The 20,672-nt window shown below is 43.4% G+C and overlaps 1 protein-coding gene across 1 annotated transcript in view; it reads right to left on the bottom strand.

The window, feature by feature from the left end:
* LOC111982706 (protein Aster-B-like) overlaps positions 1-19,822 on the bottom strand; it is a 95,845-nt gene extending 76,023 nt beyond the window's left edge. The window contains exons 1-4 of the mRNA XM_070433875.1: positions 18,605-19,822; positions 11,212-11,223; positions 6,883-6,960; positions 5,201-5,227 (exon numbers count right to left, since the gene is read on the bottom strand). Coding sequence (XP_070289976.1) covers positions 5,201-5,227; positions 6,883-6,960; positions 11,212-11,223; positions 18,605-19,023 — 536 coding nt within the window. The 5' untranslated portion in view covers positions 19,024-19,822. The remainder of the gene's footprint in view (positions 1-5,200; positions 5,228-6,882; positions 6,961-11,211; positions 11,224-18,604) is intronic.
* Between the last annotated feature and the right edge of the window lie 850 nt (positions 19,823-20,672).

A 20,672-nucleotide genomic window follows, 5' to 3' on the forward strand; every position in this document is an offset into this window, starting at 1 on the left:
AATCAATACTCAGGTTGTTTTTCAAATATCTATTCGATAATACATCAACCAGGAGTGTTGGTTTTTCACTAGGACCGGGGGTAACAATGGCTGCCTTTCTCTGTTGCGCACAACTCACTCTGAGAGCCCCCACCTATCCACTTACGCAATGTGATGGTTCTCGCTCATTTTTCAAAATAAAAGCCTGAAACMATGTCTAAAGGCTGTTGACACCTTAGGGAAGCCATAGAAAAAGGAATCTGGTTGATATCCCTTTAAATGGGTAATAGGGATGCATAAGAACAGAGAGGTTTCAAAGAAAGTGGCACTTCCTGATTGGATTTCTCCTCAGGTTTTCGCTTGCAATATCAATTTTGACCATTTTGGAAACTTTAGAGTGTTTTCTATCCTAATCTGACAATTATATGCATATTCTAGTGTCGGGGGCTGAGAAATAGGCAGTTTCAAATGGGTACGTTTTTTTAGCCAAAAACAAAAATACTGCCCCCTACACTTAAGAGGTTATTAAGAGGTAGTAGAGCTGATTTGGACCAGAGCATGAGCTGAATGCTGTGAAAATAGACATTATTGGCTGGAGGGATTTCTGAGTGTGAATACTTTCTGAAGGCACTGTATTATGGCTTACACCACAGCTTTGTTGAATACTTGTTTCTGATTGGCTAGAAGGGCATTCTAGAATGGACATTAAAACCATATAACGGGACAGTTGGAAAAGATATCAGGACACCTTGTAATCATGATACAGTATGTGCCTACACATGCAGACCATACTTGCTACAAAGTTACATAATGCTAAACCAACAACTACATACACTGAAATTGGATACACAATTCGAGATTTTTTTTTGGAGCATCTGATAACGAAAATAATCATTGTTATGTATGTATCTAAATTAATGTCAATAGAAAACAGCTACTTTGCTGGTCGTGACTGTGTTAGCCATAGATAGCAGGCTAGCTAGCAAGCAAGGGGTAAGAACATTGCCAGCGAACATGGCAACGGAACATAAACAACAAACAACTGAGTCACGTCCATAAATATCGAACTAATTGAACGACCGACTCGATCACGTCTCTGGCAACAAAAAGATGACAAAGTATTTACAGATAAATGTGTGGTTAGTATTGTTTTCTTTGGCAACTGTGGTATAAGTGGGATAAACGCCTCCATTCTGTACATTACCTTGGAAAAATTAACTCTGCAAATTAAACTCCGCTGTGTCGTCCATTTTTCCCAAGGTAATGTACACAAAGTCGGCGTTTATCCCTTACTTATTGTATCAGTTATTTTGAAAGGCAGGGAGCTTAATTGCTGGACACAATAGAAACAGATTCAGATGTAGTTCAGTAGACCATCTGTACCTCATGTGATGGTAGTCAGTAGCTTTAGTGATCCAAACCTGGCTCTGTCTGTTGGTCACACCACCCACATGACTGGCAACTCAACTCAGGCCAGGCCAAGCCAGACACATACCACCGGACTCCACTAGTTTGCCTGATCATGTCCTGTCCTTCATGATCTGAACAGATAATAGGACCACGACCAACAGGAATGCATTTTGAAAATTGAATAAGATAGTTATGAAAGAGGATACACTACCGATCAAAAATTTTCAAACACCTACTCTTTCAAGAGTTCCTTTATTTTTACTATTTTCTACATTGTAGAATAATAGAAGACATCAAAACTATGACATAACACATATGGAATCATGTACAGTAGTAACCAAAAAAAGTGTTAAACAAATAAAAATATTTTCTATTTGAGATTCTTCAAATAGCCACCCTTTGCCTTGATGACAGCTTTGCACACTCTTGGCATTCTCTCAACCAGCTTCATGAGGTAGTCACCTGGAATGCATTTCAATTAACATGTGTGCCCTGTTAAAAGTTAATTTGTGGAATTTTTTTCCTTTTTAATGCGTTTGAGCCAATCAGTTGTGTTGTGACAAGGTGGGGGGGGGTATACAGAAGATAGCCCTACTTGGTAAAAGACCAAGTCCATATTATCGCAAGAACAACAGCTCAAATAAGCAAAGAGAAACGACATTCCATCATTACTTTAAGACATGGAGGTCAGTCAATATCGAACATTTAAAGAACTGAAAGTTTCTTCAAATGCAGTCGCAAAACCATCAACGGCTATGATGAAACTGGCTCTCATGAGGACCGCCACACGAATGGAAGATCCAGAGTTACCTCTGCTGCAGAGGATAAGTTCATTAGAGTTACCAGCCTCAGAAATTGCAGCCAAAATAAATGCTTCATGTAATATTTGTGTTGTGGAGAAATGACCAGGCAGGAGACGGGAGTACAGTTAGTTTCGTTTAGTCAAAACCTCTCGTGCTCAACAGCCCCCGGCCCAATAGTGCGCATGTGCATTTCCTATTAGGTGTAGTAACATACCATTGCCGTAATACATTACTGCTTAGTAACAGCATAGTAACTAATATAAACAGATGTAGATCACAGATACTACACTTCAGAGTTCAAATAACAGACACATCTCAACATCAACTGTTCAGAGCAGACTGCATGAAATCAGGCCTTCATGGTCAAATTGCTGCAAAGAATCCACTACTAAAGGACAACAATAAGAAGAGACTTGCTTGGGCTAAGAAACATGAGCAATGGACATTAGACCGGTGGGAATTTGTCCTTTGGTCCAAATCTGAGATTTTTGGTTCCAACCGCCGTGTGTTTGTGAGACGCGGAGTGGGTGAACGGATGATCTCCGTATGTGTATTTCCCACCGTAAAGCATGGAGGAGGAGGTGTTATGGTGTGGGGGTGCTTTGCTGGTGACACTGATTTATTTAGAATTCAAGGCACACTTAACCAGCATGGCTCCCACAGCATTCTGCAGCTATACGCCATCCCATCTGGTTTGGGCTTAGCGGGACTATCATTTGTTTTTCAGGACAATAACCCAACACACCTCCAGGCTGTGTAAGGGCTATTTTACCAAGAAGGAGAGTGATCGAGTGTTGCATCAGATGACCGATCTTCCACAATCCCCCAACCTCAACCAAATTGAGATGGTTTGGGATGAGTTGGACCGCAGAGTGAAGGAAAAGCAGCCAAGAAGTGCTCAGCATATGTGGGAACTCCTTCAAGACTGTTGGAAAAGTATTCCAGGTGAAGCTGGTTGAAAGAATGCATAGAGTGTGCAAAGCTGTCATCAAGGCAAAGGGTGGCTATATAAAACACTTTTTTTGGTTACTACATGATTCCATATGTGTTATTTCATAGTTTTGAAGTCTTCACTATTATTCTATAATGTAGAAAATAGTAAAAATAAAGAAAAACCCTTGAATGAGTAGGTGTTCTAAATCTTTTGACCGGTAGTGTATATCTGTGTAACCTCAATAAAAGTAAGTAACCATGGTAACCCCAGACGTGCCTAAGAATGATGAGGGACAACTGAGGATCAGCTGCCTGTGTTTTAAGCAGCTTCAACTGCAAACACATCAACATTGTCCTTACAACCCTCTTTCTACCTAAAAAAATTAAAATAAATAAATAACTTAAATCAGCAATCGCAACCTTAACACAGCAACAACCAGTCACCCCACATACACACACATCCATACTAAAACAACACACTGCTGACAGACCTACCAAACTGTGAACTGTGTGTAGATGGCAGGTTCCCCTCCTACACACATACACAATGAGTAATGACAGATGAACAAAGACAACTACCATATTGCACATACAAATCAAAACCGTCATGCATTTCTCATACCTCCCCATTACAATACTATCACTCACCTTTTGGGCTTGTGTCATAAAAACAGTGTTACTCAGACCTGGCAAGTGTCTCCATAGGTGTAACTGTCTGAAAACCCTTCAGAATGAAGTGACTGCACACAGATCTTCAAAACCGACCAAACAGAGTAGCTAACAGACGAATCGCAGCAACCTGCTGTCCACTAACAAAGCCCTGTTTGTGTCCCACATTGTGACTGATGTTGTTTGTCCAGTAAAAGCAAACAATGACATTCCATGGCTTGCAACTGTATTCACGACTCGCCTTTCCAAATGTAAAGTGTATTCAGACACCTCAGTCAGCAGGGACAAAGCCATCTGTCACATGCAGGGTGGGCGGGCTGGGGTTCATGGGGTGACAGGACAGCAGGTTCCTATACACCACGCCATCTAACCACACAACCTATACACCACYCGCTTCTACACCTGCATTGCTTGCTGTTTGGGATTTTAGGCTGGGTTTCTATACAGAACTTTGTGACATCAGCTGATGGTTTAAGGAGGCGCTTATATATAAGATTTGAAATTGATGCTACACACGATGCCTTGATAGGGCGCCTGACGGGTGGTGCCGTGCTAGATGTGCCACAACCTACGGCCACGCCTCTAACCCGACAATCTAGTAACTATAGCCATACCGACTACCTATAACGCCACGCGTTAATGCACAAACCTATACGCCAAGCATCCTAACCAGCACAATTTAATACATCCATAGTCCATAAAGAATATTAAAATACAAAATAAACTGGCAAACATCCATACTACCCCGCTCATCCTATACGCTGCGAAACTACTAATAAAAAACTGTAATATATAAAACTGAGATACAAAATAAAAGTAGACGCAAACCCAGTATAACAAAACAATGCCACGCGCCTCTAATGCACACCCCCAGAACAAACCTATAACGCCAGAGGCCCCCACACACACCATTAACGCCACAAATGTACACCACGCCATCTAACCCCACATCTATACGCCACGCCGTCTAATGCCACAACCTATACGCCACGCCATCTAACACAATCTATACAAGCTACATAACCACAACCTATACGCCACGCCGTCAATGCCCACACCTATATCCACGCCATCTAACCACATCCTATACGCCACGCCGTCTATGCCACACTATAGCGCCATGCCATCTAACGCCACAATCTAGTACACCATACCATAACCCCACAACCTATACACCACGCCATCTAACCCCACGCCGTCTAATGCCACAACCTATACGCCATACCATAAACCCACAATCTATACACCATAAACCCACAATCTATACACCATACCATAAACCCACAACCTATACATCACACCATAAACCCACAACCTATACACCAAACCATAAACACCATAACCCCACAGCACAGGATCCACCACCCAGCTGAGAATAGGACGTATAAGGAAGAGCGCAGGCTTACCTGATCTTGTCCGCTGCACTGTCAGACCTGGAAGGCAGAGAAGAGAGAAAGCAGATGTCACTCACAGAGGCATCCTCATACTTCACTCATACAGGTGAATAGCTTGACAAGTCATTGTCTCTCATCATCTTGGTATCTAACAGTGGGGTCAGGCTGTGACCAAAGCCTCAATTATCCTGAGAAAAATGGCATAATCAACAGTTATTGTCCAATCGCAGCATTCTACAACAGGCACCAAAACAATGAGCGAAGAGGGGGTCATCCTGGATAATCTTGTAAGCTAGTAAGCAAAGACAACAAACCACAAAATCCACTTGTCGAGGCAAAACCGCTTAAGCTTGTGCAATGAATACTAATGCTAATAACCTAGCCTGCTCCTATTACACCGGAACATCCACACTGCCACCGGCATCCCAGCTAGCCTACCGGTAAGCCAGCTAGCCTGTGCCATGCTGTAGCTGCACTGTGAGCAAACATACCGCTGCAGACAGCCATCGAGAACATCCAGAGCAGACATTAAATATAGCTGTTACCTGCAGAGGAGACATGACATTCCATGCCCTCTAAAGCTGGGTACAGACCGTTTACCCCCCAGCAGCAGTAGCCAGTTATTACAAGCAGAGAGAAAAGAGTAGCATGCAGGACAAATCCCACAAGGTCAAACGTAAGGTTCCTATTCGGAGCAGTACACAGAAATAGCGAGGGAAAAACTGTAGAGAAAAAGAGCAGTACGGAGAGGAGAGCAGGAGAGAGAGAGAGCGATAGGAAAGGGAGAGTAGAATGTTGTAGTCTACCGTAGATACTATAGGAGAGAGAAATAAAGAGTTAYAAATGGGGTATTCCAACAGCACCAGCTCAGGCTGCTGATTTTTCAATAATGGTTAATACTCTATTTCATTTTATTCAAAGCCATTATCACTGCTTTAAGCTTCCTCACAGTCAATTTGGCTGCGATTTGTTTGAATGTCAAAAAAAATTATTTCACCACTAAACCACAGTATGACGAATCCATTTTCATTACAAAGACGCAGCATTTGAAAGAGGCAGATATGACAGGTGCCTTTGGAAGCTTTTATAACAGCCCTTCCTCTCTCCAGAATGAGCTACAGGCCATTGAGTTCCTCCTGATGTGGTATCTCATAGCTGAGGTATGATCCTCTCTCACCAGGCCAGCAGGTAGGCAGGCACCACGCTCTGCTCTCTATCTGATTTACTTCCCATGCCTGACATTTGTGCTCCCTGAGAACACTTCAATATATCCCCACCGCTGACAGAGGTAATATAGAGCTGGAGCCGCAGCCATCCACCCACACACACCCCAAGAGAGGGAGAGGAGGTAGGTTCCCACATTAAGGAAAAGTATGTTCTCACTCATATTTGAAGCACTGCCACTAACATGTGAATTACAATTGCAAATTTAGCATGCTTAATTACCAATAATGGGTGTTACAAGCCAGATGCAGCAGTGCCTAGCAGTGCTGAGGACCAACTGCCATCTAGTGGTGAAAAAGCAGCAGTATAAGGAGCAGACGGAGAATACAGTCATTTCCTGAGCATCCTGATTCATACCGTCAGCGCTCTCCCCTTGCTTTCATCAAACCAGACAAACAATTAAATACTTTTTCATAAATACAAAACACACAGAATACACACAAGTAAATTCAGAATATTCTTGTATTTACCTCTCCTCTAGGTTGAAGGGAGTCAGGAAGCGAGTGGAGTCATCATCATGGCTACTCTGCTGGCTGCTCTGCTGGCTGCTGGGTGACAGAACACAGAGAGGAACACATGTCAGTCACACACAAATACACACTCACACAATAAATCCAGTGAAAACATATGTGGCCCTACCCACTCCTTCAGGTACATTCATAGAGAATTTCACTGCTACGGTGATTCTGTGTCCTGAGAATGCAAACTTCAGTATGTGTAATACCACAGTATATATACTTCTTAGTTATACCCACTAGATGGCCCTACAAGACACACAAACACTGATCATGAGTCATACAGAGATAAAGGTCTGTGGTAGAGATGTTCACCTATACTGTGGCACTTAAGAGAATCCCACCAGTCCTGCTGTGCTGCTTGGCTACCCATTAAACCCATTCGATCTCTGTGTGAAGTACTGATTTGATTCCCAGTTAGAGGTATAGTAAGTCCATCCAGAAACTCTGAAGACATACAGGTAACTGCCAACATAAATTGTCTTAATAGGGTATTGCCTGCCCATCACAAGCTGCCAGAACAGCTTCAATGCGCCTTGTCATAGATTCTACAAATGTCTGGAACTCTATCGGAGGGATGGGACACCATTCTTCCACTAAAGACTCCATCGTTTGGTGTTTTGTTGATGGTGATGGAAAACGCTGTCTCAGGCGCCACTCCAGAATCTACCATAAGTGTTCAATTGAACACACACACACTTTAAACCTCCTATGCTCTTTTGAGACATCTCTTTTAAAGTCACTGAGGTCTCTTCTTCTAGTCATCATAGCAAAAATAATTGGCAACTGGGCATTGTTATACATGGCTCTAAGCATGATGGGATGTTAATTGATTAATTAACTCAGGAACCACACCTGTGTGGAAGCACCTGCTTTCAATATACTTTATATCCTTCATTTACTCAAGTGTTTCCTTTATTTTGGCAGTTACCTGTAGGTAGCTGACATGGAGAAATTGTCAGACATCTGAGGATGATCACTTTCAAAGAACTCTGACATTGCCTTTAACATGATCATAAAGGGAAGTTTTTAACATAACACATTTGCATAAGACAGATGTTCAGAATTATCCAAAGAGAAGCTGAGAGCTATGTTTCCTCCAGTCTTATTCATAGTATTAAAAAGTAAAGTCATTGTTTAAATAATTTTCGTTCATCATGTTGCCTCTGAGGAACCAGTTTAAAACTGCAGACTAGGCTAAATAATGCTTCAGTGAAGAACAGTCAATCATTATGTGTTTGGAGACCTTGTGAAATGGTGGTTGTGTCCCTGACTCCAGAGGTTTTTAGAGAGGGCCTTTCTTTTGCTTAGGTAATACGCCCCACTGTCAACTTAGATTCTGTGGTTTCTCAACTGGCGTGCCAGTCAGTGAAGTTCTGCCTAAGTTTTCCAGGTAGTTATCAAGGTTGTTTTGAGGGTTGGAGGGAGATGTATACCCAAGTGAAACATTCAGCAATGCCTGGATTGCACCTGCTCTACAAGAAATCAGGTGTAGGTTTTTAGTAAACTCACTGCTCTGAGTTTGTGTGCATGTGTGTGTTGGTTAGACTTTATGCAAGTGTATGGCGTGTATATGCTGCACAATTGTGCATGCCTCTTTCAGAACACAAGCAATGAAAGTTGCAGGTGGCATGAGGCCTCACTAAATCATTAATAACTCATACACAATTGATTCACTATGTGCTTAGAACATGATAGCTACTGTAGGAGATGTAACAAAACAGTGAATTTAGAGAGCACTGGCATTACAGACTTAGAGGCAGCCAGAGTAGTGGTAATGGGGTTCTCTCTGGGCTTTGAATTCATTCCAAAGCAATTGCTTTTCAGGATGGGTTTCTGAGAGACAATCCAAACAAAATMGTGGACTTTAATAGACTATTAGACAACCATATCTCCTATTATGTTATCTGTATAAGTATCAACAGTGGTTGATTCGCAAGAAATAGCCACTTACAAAAAAAGGTGAGCAGGGTTAACATTTGTCATTCACCACATTCCTTAGTTTAAAGCTGAGGAAAACCTGTACACTAAAGAAAAATAATAATCTGCTCCTGGGAATCTATTCAATAAACCATATCAGAAATAACCCTTCTAAAAATGCATTTGGGAGGCATTTCTAATCTCTTCTATTGCATTAGCAACACTTTCCAAGTCTTGTTAACTGCTATCTTTTATCTCCAGTATCTTGTCGAAAGGTTTTGTCTCTGAAATATTTAAATCCACAGGCCAGACAGAGACACTCAAGCCTGGTGAAAGATACTGTCGTGTTTCCCTAAAATAGTCCAGGTCTTATCTACTCATAACAGAGACTCCACAGGGGCTGAAGCGACTACCACAGACCCCCACAAACACACACACTATAATCACACACTTCCAGACACCCCACACACACACTACACTGAAACACTGCACCCCCTTGAAGTTTGAAACAGAGACCAGACTGGAGGAGTTCTTACAGGCTCTGAGAGGAGATGGTAAGACCCAAATTTACACCAAATATACACCATAATATAAACTTGACATAGCTGTATTGCATTATGCAGATTGTACACTAATCATTACTTGTTAAACTGTCACGATAAGTTCCATTGTAACTACAGTAAGTTACTCACACTAACCAATGGGTCAATTTGATGCATAACTAGATGACTTATCTAAAACTGTAACAAATCTTTATTGGATGTCATACAGTACAAATGGAACATTTTTGATATCTGGATCAGTTTTGATATGGATCAGTTTTGATATCTGGATCAGTTTTGATATCTGGTAAGACACTTAAAGAAGACCCAACTCCAATATATTGTCCTAACAGAGTTGTCCCTTGTGTCAGAGATTGGAAATATCTGACGTAAATCTGCTTCAAGGCTAAAAGTGTTTTTCATAACATAAGTCTCTGATTGAAAAAAGTGTCATACCATGTCTGACTGTCTCACTTTCAATCTTACTGCTGCATGAAATAATTATATACAATCCACACTGGGATTTTCATACAAACTGGAATATATTTGCCATTGAAACAGTTGAAACAGACAACAGTACATCTAAGACAACTTCAGACCCTATCAAACATGTTTTAGGCAATGATTAGAAACAGTGTTTTGAGTCAGACAAAGCGCACATAGTAGTGTATTGCCTTGGATTGTCGTACAGAAATTCAGCCAACTCCTAAGGAATAGGGCCTAAACAATGGCCAAGTATTCACCCTTGGTACAGCCTATAGCATTATCAGTAATTAGAGTACTGTACTCACAGCATGTTTGATGGGTGTTCTCTGTGAAGTCCAGCTAAAATGTGCTTAGAATGTCCAGAGGGGTCCATAAGTCACACAAGCCAGTTTAACTATTAATGCCGCCGTACCATGTTTATACATTAACTGACTAAATACACAGCTAGGTCGCACTTGAGCTTGGACTGAAGCTGTAGTTACCTGTAGCCYTAGAATCTAGAGTCATACATTCCTTCAGGTTATAATACTTAACCTTGTGAAACAGACAYCTCATATTCCCATTTTTATACACACAATAACCCTTGAGTAAGAATGTAACAATAAAACAATACTTCCTCTGTAACATATTTACTTTTCGCAATGTTGAAATGACCGAGGTCATACAATACAATTTAAGGGCTTTGCCCTGCTTGTTAAAGAGCTAACATACGCTAACCCCATTCCGTCCAAATGTGCGCAACCGCGACATTCAAATGAGGCTGCAAAGAAAACTAATGGGACTGTAGCGACTGTGTTGACTTCAAATTCTGGGGTGTGAACTACGTTTCTATTCAAGTGTTGATTGACATGGTAACGGCTCTATAGTATTGGAYAAAAGTTTTAAAAAACAGACCCCTCCGACGCTGTACGTTACATCATGACTTGTCATGGCGTAATGTACAGCACGCATAAAGCAACTAATTCTGTTTTACAGCCTCTCTCCACCAGGTGTAGCACTTCTCTCACCGTTTAAAAACAAGAAAGGGACAGGGACAGGTAAGGGGGGGATACCTAGTCATTTTTTGCGTCATCACTGCAAGCTATCATGACTCTCAAAAGCCGCTGTTTACTTCTGAAGATCACTTTAGCACCGCCCTAAAAACTCCTTATCACTATCACGCAATAGGTTTAGCTTCCCCACCCGCCATTTAAAAAAAAGACCCTGATGGAGCTCATTGCCTTCTTAAATCATGCAGAGATGGGCATCATGAAGGTCTCGTCATTGAATTMGTTGGAAAGGGGAGAAATTGTGCTTAACAATGGTATTGATATTACAGTTGATGTCGAATTATTACCTTTTTTGGGCGCTAAAATAAGGTCAATTGTACGGACCAGCACGATGTACAAAGTGAATTAGTTTACGTTAAAGGCTAGAGCTGCCGCTTTCAAGGAGTGGCACACTAATTCGGACGCTTATAAGAAATCCCGCTATTCCCTCAGACAAACCATCAAACAGGCAAAGTGTCAATACAGGACTAAGATTGAATCCTACTACACCGGCTCTGACGCTCGTCGGATGTGGCAGGGCTTGACAAACATTACGGACTACAAAGGGAAACCCAGCCGTGAGCTGCCCAGTGACGCAAGCCTACCAGAAGAGCTAAATGCCTTTTATGCTCGCTTCGAGGCAAGCCACACTGAAGCATGCACAAGAGCATAAGTTCCGGACAACTGTGTGATCAGGCTCTCCGTAGCCAATGTGAGCAAGACCTTTAAACAGGTCAACATTCACAAAGCCGCGGAGCCAGATGGATTACCAGGACCTGTACTCAAAGCATGCGCTGACCAACTGGCAAATGTCTCCACTGACATTTTCAACCTCTCCCTGACAGAGTCTGTAATACCTACATGTTTCAAACAGACCACCATAGTCCATGTGCCCAAGAAAGCAAAGGTAACCTGCCTAAATGATTACCGCCCCGTAGCACTCACGTCGGTAGCCATGAAGTGCTTTGAAAGGCTGGTCATGGCTCACATTAGCACAATAATGCCGGAAACTCTAGACCCACGCCAATTCGCATACCACCCCAACAGATCCACAGATGACAATCACACTCCACACTGCCCTTTCCCACCTGGACAAAAGGAACACATATGTGAGAATGCTGTTCAATGACTACAGCTCAGCGTTCAACACCATAGTGCCTACAAAGCTCATCACTAAGCTAAGGACCCTGGGACTAAACACCTCCCTCTGCAACTGGATCCTGGACTCCTGATGGGCCGCCCAAGGTGGTAAGACTAGGCAACAACACATCTGCCATGCTGATCCTCAAAACTGGAGCTCCCCGGGGTGCGTGCTTAATCCCCTCCTGTACTCCCTGTTCCCCCGCGACTGTGTGGCCAAGCACGACTCTACACCATCATTAAGTTTGCCAACGACACAACGGTGGGTAGGCCTGATCACCGACAACGATGAGATAGCCTATAGGGAGGAGGTCAGAGACCTGGCAGTGTGGTGCCAGGACAACAACCTCTCCCTCAATGTGAGCAAGACAAAGGACCTGATCGTGGACTATAGGAAAAGGCGGGCCGAACAGGCCCCCATTAACATCGACAGGGCTGAAGTGGAGCGGATTGAGAGTTTCAAGTTCCTTGGTATCCACATCACCAACGAACTATCATGGTCCAAACACACCAAGACAGTTGTGAAGAAGGCATGACAACACCTTTTCCCCCTCAGCAGACTGAAAAGGTTTGTCATGGGTACCCAGATCCTCAAAAAGTTCTACAGCTGCACCATCGAGAGCATCCCGACCGGTTGCATCACCGCCTGGTATGGCAACTGCTCGGCATCTGACCGCAAGACGCTACAGAGGGTAGTGCGTATGGCCCAGTACACCACTGGGGCCAAGCTTCCTGACATCCAGGACCGATATACTAGGCGGTGTGAAAGGAAGGCTCCAGTCATCCAAGTCATAGACTGTTTTCTCTGCTACCGCTTGGAGCGCCAAATCTAGGACCAAAAGGCTCCTTAACAGCTTCTAACCCCCAAGCCATAAAACTGCTGAACAATTAATCAAATGGCCACCCAGACTATTTACATTGACTCCTTTACAAATGACCTCAACTAATCTGTACCCCCACACATTGACTCGATACTGGTACCCCCTGCATATTTCCTCGTTATTGTTATGTAATTTCCATGTGTTACTTATTTTTACTTTCATTTATTTAGTAAATATTTTCATAACTTTATTTATTGAACTGCATTGTTGGTTAGGGGTAAGCATTTCACGGTAAGGTCTACTACACCTGTTGTATTCGGCACATGTGACAAATACAATTTGATTTGAGGTAACAGGGACAATTACAACACAAGGAATGCTTATTGCATTGCTTTCAAGTACACTGAAAATGGCCTTGAACCAGATCTGACTACAATGGCTTCACCTGAGGCTTGCTACAGACAGAACCTCACTGCAAACAAGGAAACCTGGAACCTGTACTTTATTGGTGTGCAAAGGCTAGAATGACATTTTCAGGGAGATACAGTGGGAGTGAATAATGCATGAAGTAAATGTATTGTGGTGTTGCAACTGCGAGGGGCTGCACATATAATCTCTAACATGGCCATCGTATTGTAACGGAAAGCCAGCCAGTGGACGTAGAGCTTCCAGCAGACCATCCCCCACCTTCCCTCACTACACTACATCACCTGGGCAAGAAGCAGTGCCTTGTTCCCATCAAGGCTGCTCTGACCATGCACTTACACGCCCTGCTGGCAGTGACAGCCCCCATTGCACTACATTGTAAATCATAGCAATACAAAGAATGGGAGGAGAACGCTGGAGCCAGTGCAGCATATGACAAACTGCAGCATATGACAAACTGCAGCATATGACAAACAGGCATCAAATGTGGGTCTGGATCAACGGCACAGCCCTGAAATAAGTGTGTTGTCATTTGTCACAGCTTCTTTTATGAATGCTTAATTCATAGCTGTGTGCTGCAGAGGCAGTCAGAAGCAGTGTTTCCCTTAAGGCTACAAGAGTGTAGATGGAGAAAAATGTCAATATCTCGTTATGTTCGCTAGCTGTGTCGCCGCTACCCAACAAGATGAAAATAGCTTGGGTCTTCAATACTGCCAAATAAATAATTGATGATGGGATTATTAATATTGAGTTGTGGTAGCTTATGTAACACATACGCCCACTGTTAAGTCTTTTCAGTCTTCATCCATCAGTTCTCTCACAGCAAAACAGACCAAGACAAGACTATTCAGCAGCAGAAAGGAATACTGTATGTATATGTGAACCATTGACTGATAATACGGTGTGAACAAACTGGTTTTGCATCCCTAGAGGGGGATATAGATGTGATTAGTCTGAAATGGTAAAGTTATTTTATCTTGAGAGCTGACAGGGTTATGCACACATGCCTCTAGGTAAAATATATGTTTTCAGTCAAATGGCATGGACATGTTGTAATCACCCTCTGTATGTCTACCATCTGCTGCTACCATCTCTGCTCCCATCTCTGCTCCCTGCTGGGGAAGAGGGAGAACACGAATCCCAACACAACTAGAAGCTCCTCCATTCCCATGAACATGACAAGAACACAGTCTGCACTGCAGGTTCTCATCTAATTGTGTAATTTGCTGACAAATCCAATTTTATGAATCACATGCTTCGTAGACAAACAGTGAAATAAATGCTTGACGTTAGTGTGCGTGTGTGTTACTCCAGTGTAAACCTCCCACTGGGCACACACTGGTTGAATCAATGCTGTTTACACGTAATTTCAATGAAATTACATTGAACAAACGTGGAATAGACGTTGAATTAACGTTTGTGCCAAGTGGGCTGTCTGATCTTTGTAAACTAAGGATGCAACTCTACCAGGCCTAAACTTTAACCTAAACATTGAAAACTTTAACTGTTAACCTGTAGTCCACAATCATCTCCTTTGTCTTGATCACGTTGAGGGAGAGGTTGTTATCCTGGCACCACACTGCCAGGTCTCTGACCTCCTCCCTATAGGCTGTCTCATCATTGTTGGTGATCAGGCCTACCACTGTTGTGTCGTCGGCAAACTTAATTATGAGTCGTGCTTGGCCATGCAGTCATGGGTGAACAGGGAGTACAGGAGGGGACTGAGCACGCACCCCTGAGGGGCCCCCGTGTTGAGGATCAGCGTGGCAGATGTGTTGTTACCTACCCTTACCATCTGGAGGCGGCCCATCAGGAAGTCCAGGATCCAGTTGCAGAGGGAGGTGTTTAGTCGCAGAGCCCTTAGCAGGATGATGGTAAAATAATGACATTATAGGTCCCTGATATGTACTACAGTGCATTCGGGAAGTATTCAGACCCCTTCCCTTTTTCCAAATGTTGTTACATTACATCCTTATTCTAAAATCGATAAAAATACTTTCCCCATCAATCTGTACACAATACCACATAATGACATAGCAAAAACTGGTTTTTAGATCAAATAAAAAAAACTGAAATACCTTATTTACATAACCTTGAGATATTGCTACAACTTGATTAGAGTCCACCTGTGGTAAATTAAATTGATTGGACATGATTCGGAAAGGCACACAACTGTCTATATAAGGTCACACAGTTGACAGTGCATGTCAGAGCAAAAACCAAGCCATGTAGTCGAAGGGATTGTCCGTAGAGCTCCGAGACAGGATTGTGTCGAGGCACAGATCTGGAGAAGGGTACCAAAACATTTTTTGCAGCATTAAAGGTCCCCAAGATCACAGTGGCCTACATTATTCTAAATGGAAGAAGTTTGGAACCATCAAGTCTCTTCCTAGAGCTGGCTGCCCGGCCAAACTGAGAAATCGGGGGAGAAGGGCCTTGGTCAGGGAGGTGACCACGAATCCGGTTGTCAATCTGACAGAGCTCCAGAGTTCCTCTGTGGAGATGGGAGAACCTTCCAGAAGGACAACCATCTCTGCAGCACTCCACCAATCAGGCCTTTATGGTAAAGGGGCCAGACGGGAGCCATTCCTCAGTAAAAGGCACATGACAGCCCACTTGGATTTGGTCAAAAGGCACCTAAAGGACTCTCAGACCAAGAGAAACAAGTTTATGATGAAACCAACATTGAACTCTTTTGCCTGAATGTCAAGCGTCACGTCTAGAGGAAACCTGGCACCATCCCTACGGTGAAGCATGGTGGTGGTAGCATCATGCTGTGGGAATGTTTTTCAGTGACAGGGATTGGGAGACTAGTCAGGATTGCGGAAAAGATGAACGGTGCAAAGTACAGAGAGATCCTTGATGGAAACCTGCTCCAGACCGCTCAAAACCTCAGCCTGGGGCAAAGGGTCACCTTCCAACAGTACAACGACCCTAAGCACACAGCCAAGACAACGCAGGAGTGGCTTTGGGACAAGTCTCTGAATGTCCTTGAGTGGCCCAGCCAGAGCCCGGACTTGAACCCGATCGAACACCTCTGGAGAGACCTAAAAATAACTGTGCAGCGACACTCCCCATCCAACCTAACAGAGCTTGACAGAATCTGCAGAGAAGAATGGGAGAAACTCCCCAAATACAGGTGTGCCAAGCTTGTACCATCACACCCAAAAAMAATCAAGGCTGTAATCACTGCCAAAGGTGCTTCAACAAAGTACTGAGTAAAGGGTCTGAATACTTATGTAATTGTGATATATATATTTAATTAATGAATTTGCTAAAATTCCTACAAACCTGTTTTTGCTTTGTCATTATGGGGTATTGTATGTAGATTGATGAGGGGAAAAAAACGATTTAATCAATTTTAGAATAAGGCTGTAACGTAACAAAATGTGGAAAAAGTCAAGGGGTCTGAATACTTTCCGACTGCACTATGCGTTTTGATTTTGTAGGGGTGTGAACGTTGAAACGTCAAAACGTTTCAAAGTAATTGGGACGTTAACGTTAAAGGAATACTTTGGGATTTTTGACAGTGCAGCCCTTTATCTACTTCCCCAGAGTCATATAAACTCGTGGATACCATTTTTATATATTTGTCCAGTTAACCTGGCTATTATTCTAATGAGTGCCGCCCCCAAAGAAGAGTCAATAAAAGTTTGGGGCGGCGCTCATTAGAATAATGATTGACTTCATAATGACTTGTGATCAAATCTGTACCCATCATAGACGTTTATGTTTCGCAAGTTTGGACATCACAGTACAGCACAGCACAACACAGCACAGTATAGTTCAGTACAGTAGAGTTCAGTAAAGTACAGTAGACTATAGTCCAGTACAGTACAATACAGTAAATTATACTCTGCTCTACTTTAACAAACTCTACTGTACAGTACAGTAATGTACTATATTTTACTGACCTATACCCTACTCTACTTGTGAAACAGACAGCTATGATTGGTTCAGATTTGGACTAACCAATTTTCAACATCCATGAACGTCTGGTGTCGGTCAGTGTTCAGTGAGTGAAAGGGCTACAGTAAATGGAAAGAGATTCATTTGACCAGAATTCAAAGCCTTTGCTTATTCTTCATTTTTAGGATGGAAAATGTTTGGAAAAATGTATATTTGCCTTAATTAAAAAATATATAGACTAGCTTTCATTTGACACCAAATGTGCTCCTATGAACTTCACATGTTAGTATATTGGTAATTGTGATAACTATTGCTATGAGTATTTATCCTGCTACCACACTTTTAACCCTGTACATGTACATTCCTCCCTCAATCACTCCAGTACCCCTGCACATTGTAACAGTACTGGCACAGCACTGACCTGTATAGAAGACCTGTATCACTGCATTCTTGTTCTTTTCTTTTTGTGTTTTCTTGCATTTCACATTTGATTTCTTATCTATATTACTACTTATATTGTACATTACTGGGAAAGAGCTTGGAAGTTAAGCATTTCACTGTAATGTTTTATACCTTTTGACCATGCTGGTCATTCATGAACATTTGAACATCTTGGCCATGTTCTGTTATAATCTCCACCCGGCACAGCCAGAAGAGGACTGGCCACCCCTCATAGCCTGGTTCCTCTCTAGGTTTCTTCCTAGGTTTTGGCCTTTCTAGGGAGTTTTTCCTAGCCACCGTYCTTCTACACCTGCATTGCTTGCTGTTTGGGGTTTTAGGCTGGGTTTCTGTATAGCACTTTGAGATATCAGCTGATCTAAGAAGGGCTATATAAATACATTTGATTTGATACCTGCTGTATCCTGTGCATGTAACAATACAACTTGAAACTAGTGCTCATGGGTCTTTTTACATGGAAATGCACATTAACCAAATCATTAGGCTGCAGTCAAACATTAATCCACTGACCCTAGGCCTCTATATTCTCTAAATACGGCTATGTGCAGTTCCGCAAGGACTTTCTTAAAGATTTTTTCACCTCTAGGTCATGGTGCACTTGAATGCTGTATCGAGGTGCTATAACTGAAAGCATTAGTTCCTGCCTCTTGGTGTGTTAAAAACATGCTTCACCTTCAGCTATAATGTTGAATACAATGGGCAGCAGGCTGCTGCCTCACAATCATAAACCTTTAAATCTTATTCAATCTTACAGATCAATGAAAAAACAGACATTCTAAAATGACAAAGACCTTGTTCTTTCTGTTAGTGTTAGTACTGGCCAAAACATTAGTCGACAGTGACAGCAGGCTCAAAGCAGCATGAAGGGTTTAAGGGGGAGACAGCAGGGAAGAAAGGAGAAGAGGTCTGGGTGTAAATTTTGGGGGAGGTAATACCCCATACCAACCTGCTCTCGCTGCCGGTGTGCTCCTTTTTCTCTCTCACCCTCAGCCACTTGCGGAGCAGGAAGCGCTTGCGTCGGGGTGAGGCGCTGGGCGTAGAGAAGTTGGACCAGGAGGCCCCATCCTCGTCGCTGGACCGGGTGATCTCGATGGAGGGCAGCTGCAGGTACTCCTTGGAGCCCGAGTGGGAGTGGGTGGAGGCTAGCCACCCATTCACCAGCCTACCCCTGTCCTTCTCCTTCTCCCTCTCACTGGGCGCGTTCTTCATGCGCCTCATCTTGAAGCGCTTGCGTCGTAGCGTTGGGGTGGACAAGCTTGACCACACAGGACCATCTGAGACCCCGCCGTTCCCCCCATCCGAGTAGGCAGGGGCATCGCGGGGAACGCTCACCTGGAGTGATGGGGGCCGTAAGTTCTCGTTCATGGTCGAGGACAGTGGATATTGGAGGAGAAGTGCTGGCTGGCTCGCTGTTTTAGTAGTTGGCAGGCTTGCTGGGAGCTGTAGTTGGCGGAAGCTGAGGCGGTAGCTGGTTGTTGAGTCAGGTGCCAAGATGCTGCAACAGCACAGAGACACTTAAAAATCCAGGGTCGTCCTCATTTACTGATCTCTCATATAGCCTTATATACTCTTCTGGATCCTTACCACTAGTTTTCAAAGTTAGCTTACTCCATGTCCCTGTGCATGGCTTGACAGGTGAGGAGGTGAGTCCTTAAGATAGCTGGGGCCTGGCTTGGTCCTCAGCTTTGGGGAGATGTGTGGCTGTTGCTGGTCGTCAAGCGACAACAGGGCTAGCGGTTTGCAGCAGCGTTTCGGGCCAGGAGAGACGGCTGAAATAGACAACAAACGGGGTGTCTGTTCTCCAAGCAGCAGATGAAACATGTATAAGGTCTGTCAGGGAGTGTAACAGTACTCCTCCTCTCTCCCCCGGAARTGGCAGGCCCAGTTACACACATTCACAGCTCTCTCTCTCTCTCTGCTCGATGCCTGCCTACTGCTTGCTGCTAGGGCTGGCTGTCACTGCTACTCCCAATGCTAGACAGGATGTCTCCACGTACAAGCAACACTCCAGTCTTGAAGTTGACAGATCAGATGAGCTCTGTACTGTATGCTCCTGGGTGGTTGATTACTGTCCCGCGCATGTGTTGTAGGTTGGGTAGGCTCTTGCAGTCCGTCGCCTGGAGCACCGGTGTCCCACTGTCCTCTCTCTCGCTCCGCACAGACAGCACCTACAGGTTAAAGGAAGGTGATAGGGGTGCTAGGTACAGGCAAGGCTGAGGGCGATGACACAGCAAAGGAGACACACACACAAACACATGCACACCCACAAACATGCACCCAGGAAACACAATGAACACAGACAGAAAACACACACACACAAATATGTAGACACACACACACTTTCTCATTTACACTAACCTGTCGTTACACTGGTATGCCCATGTAATGCATTTAATGCTGTTAGCTGGCAGTGATACTCTGTGTCTCCACTGTCTGAGTCCACCACCATATACCTTACTGACTCCGAGAACATTAACCAATAAGAGATGTTTTGAACCAATAGCCATGTGCTCAAGTCTACATTTCACTGTACAAATACAGAGGTAATTGTAGACCTATAGGTTCAGATATACCCACCATGACATATACATTGAACCAAAGACACATTGACTATCACATTATTTATTAAGTAGCAGATTAAATGTATTTGTTAAACTGTGTGATGGGTAAGTGATATTGGCATGGGGAACGTACAAATATCTGAAACGTGGGTCTGAAGAAGACAATTATTATGAAAGAGAAAAACACTTCGCTGAAGAGGTCTCCGATGAACTTAAAACCTTTTACTGCACAATGGAGCTCTAGCCTTCCATTGTTAGTGTACGGAGCAGGCAGGTTTCATGTCCTCTACCACACACTCTTAACAGGCAGGTCTCATGTCCTCTAACATACACTCTTAACAGGCAGGTTTCATGTCCTCTACCACACACTCTTAACAGGCAGGTCTCATGTCCTCTAACATACACTNTCTCATGTCCTCTAACATACACTCTTAACAGGCAGGTTTCATGTCC

This window comes from Salvelinus sp. IW2-2015, linkage group LG22, assembly GCF_002910315.2.
Source record: "Salvelinus sp. IW2-2015 linkage group LG22, ASM291031v2, whole genome shotgun sequence".
Classification (NCBI taxonomy): Eukaryota; Metazoa; Chordata; class Actinopteri; order Salmoniformes; family Salmonidae; genus Salvelinus; species Salvelinus sp. IW2-2015.